At 31.3% G+C, this 10,290-nt stretch overlaps 1 protein-coding gene across 1 annotated transcript; it reads right to left on the reverse strand.

The window, feature by feature from the left end:
* Positions 1-4,569: 4,569 nt before the first annotated feature.
* Positions 4,570-5,151, reverse strand: LOC126897884 (uncharacterized). The gene has a single exon (XM_050671826.1). It carries the CDS (start codon positions 5,149-5,151, stop codon positions 4,570-4,572), a length of 582 nt encoding a protein of 193 aa, XP_050527783.1.
* Positions 5,152-10,290: the final 5,139 nt, after the last annotated feature.

A 10,290-nucleotide genomic window follows, 5' to 3' on the forward strand; every position in this document is an offset into this window, starting at 1 on the left:
AAAAAAAAAAAAAAAAAAAAAAAAAAAAAAAAAAAAAAAAAAAAAAAATGTTTATTTGCTAATGTATTTTGATTGTACTAAGAATGATAATGTATTACTAATATATTTATGAAGATTGTAATTAATTTTGGGCTTTGCCTGTAATAATGTTAAAATAAAAATAAAAATAAAATACAAAGACAGCGTCACAATTTTTTCCCATAAAATTACAGACGCTTATGAGCGATATAATATTATGATACCTTTGATGTCAGACATGTGCTTACCTAAGCGTCTGCTAGTCGATGATAAAATTCTTAGAAAACATTGGGTTTCATCCTCTCCCTCCCCCCGCGATAGGTTAGTTTACATAAGGTTTCGTCGTTCCCCCTCCCATTCCATTAGGTTAGTTTACGTTAGATTTAATCCCCCCGTACACTCCCACCACCACAAGGGTGGCGAGTTGGTGCGGCGGGGGGGGTATAGCTCTCTCCAAATTACCCTACTATTAGTTTATCTGAAATGTTATCTGAACTTCTCAAGGGAAAGCTAGAGATGAAGGTACTAAATCGGTAGCTATTTACTGATATTCAAAAGAGCTTAGATATCCAAAAAGATCTTTTTCAGTCTAAATTGTTCGAGAGGGAAAAAGTTTGTGCAGAACGTCACGATAGTCTTGTTGAGCAAATTGGTATGTTGGAGGAAAAAGTATCGTCTAACGAAGAGTCTCTTTGTATTTTGGATACCCGCAGTACTTTCTTAGAAGATTGTCTGGGAGAACAGAACGTCGTAGATGCGCTTTCTTGTAGTCCAGTCGGCCGAGATGAAGTTATTGAAGAACCCATGCCTAGACTGATGGCCATTAAGATTGAAACCCCTCCTAGATTACCAGTATCTATTGTAAATATTTTTTCGTCGGTTGAAGTTGAACAACGATCAGATCCAAAATTAATTTCGATCATTAACAAACTATCTATTTCGTGTCCTGATCTGGNATAAACTGTCTACTTCGTGTCCTGATCTTGAATTATCTAAATGCTATAAGTTGTACAATAATATATTGTTTCGTCGTAAATCTCAATCCACGGGAAATTGGTTAATATGCTTACCTATGTTAAATATTAATTCTACAATTATTAATTTCCATGAATTATATGGTCATGTTGGTCCAAAGAAATGTGTTGGTGTGTTGAAGCAGTTTTGTATATTTAATAATATGGACCGCATTGTTAAGCGATTATTGTCTTCTTGTGATTTGTGTCAACGAGCAAAACCTCAAACTTGTCGAGTCGAAGGACTTATGAAAAATATTCAATACAATGCTCCAAATGATTGTGTATTTGTTGATTTGTATGGACCATTGCCTGCTAGTTGGAATGGAGTATCTTATTTGTTTGTGGTATTGGATCACTTTTCTCGATTTGTTCAATTATATCCATTAAAAAAAGCTACTGGTGTTGCCACAATCAATCGAATAATTAATAATTATATACCGGACTGGGGTAAACCGAAAATGATAGTATCTGATCATGGCANTTATTTATTGTTTCTGATACAGGCATTAGCCCAAAAAATACAATATGTAATTGACAGTTAATATACAACTTAAAATTATCATAAAACTAGAAATATGAACATTATTAGATGAAATTCAATAAAATTGAATTGGACAAGAAGAAAAAATTGAAAACATAAGCAAAAATTTAAAATACAAAGAAAGGCTAAATGACTCCATTAAGAACAAAAAGAATTTAAAAAATCAGGGTCATTATTTGCAGTATTTGCAGTACTTTTCTCGATTTGTTCAATTATATCCATTAAAAAAAGCTACTGGTGTTGCCACAATCAATCGAATAATTAATAATTATATACCGGAATAAGAGTGATAATTTCCAGACCATTTGCGAATAGCGGTGTAGACCTTTGGGGCCCAATACTTGTACTAAGCGACTTGTGGAAGGTCACGCCAATAAAGACTTACATATTTGTCTTTGTGTGTATGGTCACATTATGACGGTTAATGAGAGAGAACTGTGAAATCCATAAAGAGACATTTAATTAGGGTTTCAAAGGGAGTATTGCTGACATTTGATGAAACGAGAACACTACTATGGCAAATCGAGGCAACGCTAAATTCACATCCTCTGTTGCCACTATTATCAGAGCCTAGATTTATTAACCATCCTTGTTAACCCTCCTCAAAGCTTTAAGCGTAAATGATACAGAGACCTACTTAATCGCTAACAAAAAAAAATAAGGTTTATACAAAATAATTAAAAGACGTAAATGTCATTGGTGAGTGGCTTCTTCATTCAATATTTCATTCTTCGTTGTCATAAGCTAATACTCTTATTATGCCGTTTGTGTATATATTAATAAAGAAAAAAAAATACATAATTCATTTGTTAGATTAATAAATAAATCATATAAAAAGTCAGTTAATAAAACATAAAATATATTTATTATAATAATAATTAATTGTAAACATTTTACAATTGACATAACCAATAATAAAAAATAGAGAATATTTTATTTGTATATTTCACACTCAAAAAAATAATTCATATAATTTTCCAATGAACAAAAATTTATTATTTTATTATTTTTATATTTTATATTTTATATTTATATTTATATTTTATATTTAATATACTAGAAAAATTGTTTCAATCAATTAATTAAATACAGATATATTATAAAAAAATGGTTAGATTAATTAAATTAAATATTAATTTTTTACATAATTACATACAAAATAAAAAACAAATTCACTTTTAAAGGGACACATTATAAAAATGTTTTTAGGGTCGAAAGTTCATTTTTTCAATAATAATATCTGACACAGCACCGTGCTACATTCTAGACTGACCCTCACCCGTGTCTCTCTCGATATATACTTAGCTTTTTCATAAAATGTGCGTCATAAATAATTAGTGTCCTTAGTGACCATATTTGAAAAATCATTAGGATCCCTGTTTTTTAAAAAGTTATAGCACTTAAAATGCAGTATTTTTTTTTGAAAATGTCATTTTATACGATAGGAAAATGTTAAGTAATTTTTTAAATGTTTAAAATTATGTGGAATTTCAAAATTTTAGATGATGATAGAATCAACTATAATAAAGTCGGTTGGTTGTTAGTTTTGTATTCTATGTTAGTCAATATTGGCTAAATATTTGTGTTTATTGGCTTAGAACCGATTGCTGTGACAACATAAGTAAATAAATATGATAGGTATTGCCCGACAAGTGAAATTTTTAGACGGATGAATACGTTATGACAGCTATATTTCTCAGTATTAATGGCGAAGTTTTATCATTAGAAAAAAGATTTCATTAAATATTTTTCATTCATTCATAAGTAAATCACAATTATTGTTAAGATAATTATTATGTTTCCCAGAAGCAAACGAATTGTAATTAAAAGTAATTTGTTTTACTTAGTTATTTATTTTAAAACAATGCAATATATGATAACAAAAACAATTAGATATATTCAAATTTAAACATTTTTTAATCTAGGCTCAAAGATTGAAGATTATAAAAGCAATTGTGTTTTCAGTCATTGGGTTTTATTAAAGCATGACAAGTATAACTCAGAAAAGAATTATTATTTAAAATCTAACAAGGTTTCCGTAATTAATTCTAATATTTTTAATTATCTATAAAATAGATGTAATATATTTATGAATATTTAATTGCGAAAGAGTTTTTATGTGGTATAAATAATTCTGTGATTTTTTACCAAAAGCTAATAAAAGAAAAAGGGTGAATAATAAAAAGTAAATATCTTGTCCAAGATATTAAAATATCTATGTATTATAAAAAGAGCAACTTCAAAAGTTGGATTTGGTTTAAGCAAAAGCACCTCTAGCTATAGATGGTGTGATACACCCTAAAGTAATACCTAACGGTAGTTTCAGAGCGGTCCACAATTGATCGGTGATTTTAAAAACGACATGTCATTAGATTTTAATTACACAGAAAATAAAAAAAACTCAATTACTCCAGTTAATTCTATTTACTGATTTATTTTTAAGGTTTCTAATATTCATAATCCATATTATAAGTCTAACATTAGACTTGCATTGTTTTTACAGAGAATAGAAATTTATTGTACAAAATCTAAGTCATAAAATAAAATAAAATATATAAACACAGACATTTTAATAATATTATGACATACTCTGAAATAATTCTTTAAAATAAAACTATATATTTATTAAAAAAAAAAAAAACTTGTATATCTTGACAAAAAGGAAAAAAAATTAAGATTACTTAGATAAATCTTTAACAAAAAATAAAGACATTATACAGTGCAACCTCGATATAACGAGGTGATCAAAAAACATTATTGATCTCAGCATTTCGAACTTTTACCTAATTATCCTGTTATATATAACGAACGGTTTTCACTATTTATACAGTAAAAAGAAGTTAAAAAAAAGCAATATTTATTTAAAAAATCATCTCAGTTTTCTTATAAAATAACAAATATAAAGTTTTCTCAAAGAATATGTTATCAGAATAGATGATTAATACATATGTAATAAAAAATTAACATGGCATTCTAATCTTGTGGTTTTTCGTTTTAAACAGAGAAAAAATCATATATTGTCGTCTGCTTGGAAGTAGTGATAGCTATGAAATCTAATGCGCAATCCAATTCATTTATTGATGTGACTATACCCTCACTCAAAACATTTTTTTGCAGAAATACAGATTTCATTACATTTAGAGCTCTACGAGCATCATTAATTGTCAATTCACGTTCCTCAATTTCATTTTCTTCTTCTTCGCTTTCTTCCTCTTCTCCTTTACATACTGGCAATACAGATGTGACAATGTCATCATCAGTCAGTTCTCCACAGACTGCTAAATCATCATCGAAGCTCACAAATTCGAAGTCAGTCAGTTGTATGGATGTCGAGTCTTCCTCCTCATTTGCACTAGTAGCTTGCCAGATCTTCACAAGTTCTGCGAGGGGCACATCGTTATCTTCATCTTCACACTTAAATCCGCTTTTCTTGAAACAATTTGTAATTGTTCTTTCAGTGACTTTATTCCAAGTTTTACTGATCATCCACATAGCCTGTAATACGTCAATTTGAGTCGGCTTTTGGAGTTCAATATCAGCTAGATAGCGTCTGACAACTTCCTTCCTATAGTGCATTTTAAAGCTTTGACTAATTCCTTGGTCTAGTGTTTGAAGTTTCAAAGTAGTATTTGGAGGCAAGTACTTGTATATTAGTCAAATTAGGAATGTGTCTGTGTGCAGGACAATTATCGATGAACAAAAGAATTTTCTTCTTCTTTTTCTTCATATCTTTGTCAAGTCCTTTAAGCCAGTTGCTAAATGCATCACAGGTGATCCAAGCCTTAGTGTAGACATGTTAAGGACAAGTCCCTAAATTCACATGATTTCAGTTTTTTACTGTTTGCAGGCAACCCACTTTCTACTGAGAACTTATCTTTGAATTTTAAAATTGTGGCCAAGGTAGTTGCGGGAATGTTAAACTATTTAGCGATGTCTGATTTTTTCTTTTAAGGATTTTCGCCAACGTATGATTTTTTGTTTCTCTTCGACAGCTAGGGAACACCTTTTTCTTTTTTCAGCCATTGCAATTTAATATTCACTGACAGTAGCAAACAACAGTTTTTACAATAAATTATGCAACGGTACGTTTTTTCAGTTCAACAAACTTAAAGCGTACGAGTCTGAACCACGTCTGAAACTGTCGAGACAGGAATTCTTGTGCAATTAGATGCAATCGATTGGAAGTATTCGTTATATAGAAATGACAATTTCTGTTTAAATCTGCAGTGATTAAAAATTCGTTATATCAAGGATTCTAACATCAGTAATTCGTAATATAAAGGTATATTTTGCATTTTCTCTTACGGAGAGTTCTAGGGGATTTCAGAAAATTCGTTAAATCGAGGAATTCGTTATATTGAGGTTGCACTGTATTTTGAAAAATATCATATTACAAAATGGTACTTTCCATTAAATTTTGTACAAAATTAAAAATAATGGCCATTACATCTTGCCTCTATACAACGTAGTTGTGTATATGACATTTTATTATGAAAATGTTGAGTGTTCCATTTATATACCATCAATTCTGTAACATAATCTGTTAAAAATGGACACTTTATTTTTACATTTAATTGCTCATACGTTATACAAGTGTCTACCAAATGCAATAGGAAAATTTTCTTTGAAATATTTTAAATAATACTTGTAATTAATATGGGGCTCCGCCCCCGTTCCAGAGTCCTATGAGCCTTACGCGTCTTTGTCGCGTAAGCCTTTTCGGGCCATCATCATGAGTAGGCCACTGATTCCGGTTGGGGTACCCGGCTACGCCGAGCACGATAATTGTTTTGCAAAAAAATATTACATCAGAATCAGTGTAACAAAAATGTTATTATTAAAACCAGGAAAATTCAAAAAGAGAATATAGTAAAATGTATTGCGTATAAGGTTGACACTTGTTAATGAGGTATTCCCTTTAGGCCTATTCAAAAATTATTTTAGGAGGGTATTTAATATTTTTTACTTTGTTAAACATGTTATAAAATTTTTTTGCTAAAAATGAAAGTAATGATGAAAAAAGAACAGTAGGTCCATATTTATTAGAAGTTGCCTAAAAAATGATTGATAGCGCTGGTTCAAAGGGGGCTCATATATCCCTTAAATACACCCCTGGTATACACAAAAATTATTAATATTATAATTATAATAATTGTGTTTATATAATAGAATAATTAAATAAAAATTCAGCAGGTTATTATACTTGTGACTATGTAAAAAATTTAATTTTGATAAAAATATTGGTAACTGCGATTAACTCATAGACTCATACATCATATATGAGAAAAAAAAATTATTAATAATGTACTTTTCTGATAATGAAAGTACAATCTTATATAATTATCACCGTCTCGAAATTTATGTATAAGATATAATACTTATCGATAAAATATAGTACTATGTGCAAATAAAAAATAGTGTCCTAATAAAAATATATATTACACCATTTTCCAGGTAAGCTATACGCCCACATAGCAATGAAATATTTCTAGAATATAACCAGAATATTTTGTAATTTATTTATTTATTTATTTATTTATTTATTTATTTAGTTTACTGGATGTATCCCTTTTTTTACAAGCTATGTTTACATATTTAATTTTAACTAATTTTGAGAGAAAGATACAAAACAAACAGAATTACATAAAAACAAATAACAAAAGACAAATAAAAAATGTTTACAACTAATAAAACGAAATACGAATAAGATATTACAAAACTCAATACAAATATTATTATAATATAAAATTAGGATCCACATTGGCACTTCTAAGTAACCGGTGAAGGGGTTCATTCATTAGGTAGTTCGTGGGGGCATGCGTGACTCGGAAAGGCGCATTTGATCTGGTATTGATTTGCGGAACCCTAAAAGGGATCAGAGATAATAGCGCAGGACATTCTATCTTCCCATCAAGCAAACCCCTGAGAAACCTAGAGCCCGCAATAATACGCCTCGATGACAGTGTGGAAAGGCCTAAGTTATTTGCCACGGGGCTATAATCATGGGGTGGACATGGTAAACCCAGCGCCCGCCCAGCAAAACATAGAAATTTATTTTGAACCCTTTCTAACTGGCGACAGTTGTCTGCCGTGTTGGGGTCCCATACCACACTGCCATACTCTAATATAGGGCGGACCAGTGCACAAAACAAAAGTTTTAATGTCTTTTCAAGCTTGAACTCTCTGGTTAATCTAATAAGAACACCAAGCATTTTGAAGGCTTTACAGCAGATATGTTGGATGTGAGCACTGGGGTCAAGATTATGGCTGAATTTGAATCCAAGGTCCATAATATTGTTAGATGCACGAGGGATTTCTTCACTACCAAGGCGATATGGGAAAGTAATCGGAGAGTGATTCCTAGAAAATGTAAAAGCTTTGCATTTGGATAGATTAAGTGTTAAACCCAACTTAGTTACCCAGTCAACAAATTTATCAAGATCTGCTTGGAGCCTTATACAGTCACTAGGAGATTGAATTTGCATAAATATTTTCATATCGTCCGCAAAACAGAGAACGCGAGAGTGTTTTAGAGTTAGCTGTATACTATTAACAAATATAGAAAATAGTAAAGGAGATAAGTGCCCCCCTTGAGGTACACCTGATTTAGTATGGAATAAGTTAGATTTTATTCCGAAAACTCTAACCCATTGATACCTATTGTTTAAATAAGAACTGAACCATGACAGAAGAGGCTCACCGAAGCCAGTTTCTTTGAGCACATGAATTAGGGCCTTATGATTAATAGAGTCAAAAGCTTTATTAAAATCCGTATAAATTACATCTGTCTGAAAGCCACACTGAAATGAGTTAAACACATAATTACAAAAGAGGACGTTGCAAGTGGAGGTAGATCGACCAGGTCTAAATCCATGCTGTTCATCTATGAGTATTTGGTTAACAAATGGTTGTATTGCATTGAGGACTAATTTTTCAAAGATTTTTGATAAATGTGATTGTATGGATATTGGTCGGTAATTTGAAGCGAGAGATAGACAGTTAGATTTAGGGATTGGTGTAACTGAACTTATTTTGAACATAGAAGGAAAAATACCTTCCTGTAGCGAACGTTTAAAAATAACCCACAAAGGATAGGACAAAATTGATCTAAGCTCGTAAAAGAACGTACCTGGTAAACCGTCAGGGCTAATAGACTTGTCACTCCTTAGGTCTAAAAGACAATTAAATATATCATCAACATTAAAGTGAACGGTATTTGGCAGATCAAAAGTTGGTATTTTTATTGCATCCGATATCGTATCAACAAACGGAGGCGAATTATTATATATTGAGGAAAAATATTCTGCCAGAAGATTGGCAGAATCAAGCTCATTTAAAGAGGTTTTATTATTAAGAGACAATATTCTAGGAATGGCGTTTTCGGAACGTTTATTTTTTATAAATTTCCAAAAGTGTTTAGGATTATTTTCAAGTGCATTTTCAACATAATTTGTGTAGGCACGATAAGATTTTTTTGACTCATACTTAAACTTGGCACGAAGTAAAGAAAATTCCCTATAATCATTAATACTTAAAGATGCTTTATATTTTTTATGCGCTTTTTTCTTTAAGAAAATAATTTGCTTAAGGTTTTTATTGAACCAAGGCGGAAAGGAAGAATCATTAAAGTAGTATAATGGCACGAAGTCTATTACAGACTTGTGCAAAGCATCATATAGTACATTTACTGCTGAATCAATGTCCCATAACTGAAGTGTGGAAAACCAATCAAAAGACGATAAAAATAGACGTATATTGCTGTAGTTGGCTTTTTGAAAGTTATAGTAGCTATGGCTCTTGTTGCAATTGGGAAATTGAGTATCTACTGGTAGTGATAAGTTAAGCGCGGGGTGATATTTGTCTATAGGCACAAGCGGTTCATTTGATTTTTCAACTATGAGATGTTTATCATTACAAAATATTAAATCTAAAATAGTACTATTTGAGTTTAGGACACTATTGATTTGATAAAATCCGTTTGTAGCAAACGTTTCAGGAATGAAAGGAGCACGCGTAGAAGAGGTATATGAGTAAGTTAAGCCATTGTTATCACAAGACCAAGAAATCTCAGGTAGATTGTAGTCCCCGCAAATGATAAATATATCTTCTGGAAATCGGTGCATAAGATGATCAATGCAATTAGCGTGGGATTCATAAATTAAAGGGGAGGAAAGTGGGGGAATGTAGACTCCACCGATAACAAAGTTAAATGTTTCTGAATAAATACGCACAAATAAATGTTCAACATTAATCGCACATACAGAAATAGGGATAACTGGGATATCTTTACGAACACCAATAAGAACACCCCCTCCTCGCAAACAATTACTAGAAGCACTACATCGATCATATCTAAAAATATTATAATTGACAAATCCTAGCTCTGAATTCGAAAAATTATCAGTTAGCCACGTTTCAGTGAGTACGAAAAAATTACAAGAGAGAGTTAATGAATTACAATTTAAATTAAATAATTTGGACCTGAGACCACGGCAATTTTGGTAGAAGCCGGACAGGGGTTGACTACTTGATATTGATTGTTATGAACGGGTGAATGGCGGTTGGCTGAATCCTCTTCTACGTGATGCAGCATCTTGTATTCTCGGTAAACCATTTTCAAAGATGATACGTAAACCAGACTCACCAGCCGCTGTTCGCCGCTCAAGATCACTGTAACAATCACGCAAAAGTTTGCGCTGCAACTCAGTTTTGTCA

The sequence above is a fragment of the Daktulosphaira vitifoliae genome, unplaced genomic scaffold, assembly GCF_025091365.1.
Source record: "Daktulosphaira vitifoliae isolate Bord-2020 unplaced genomic scaffold, ASM2509136v1 Scaffold_2, whole genome shotgun sequence".
NCBI lineage: Eukaryota > Metazoa > Arthropoda > Insecta > Hemiptera > Phylloxeridae > Daktulosphaira > Daktulosphaira vitifoliae.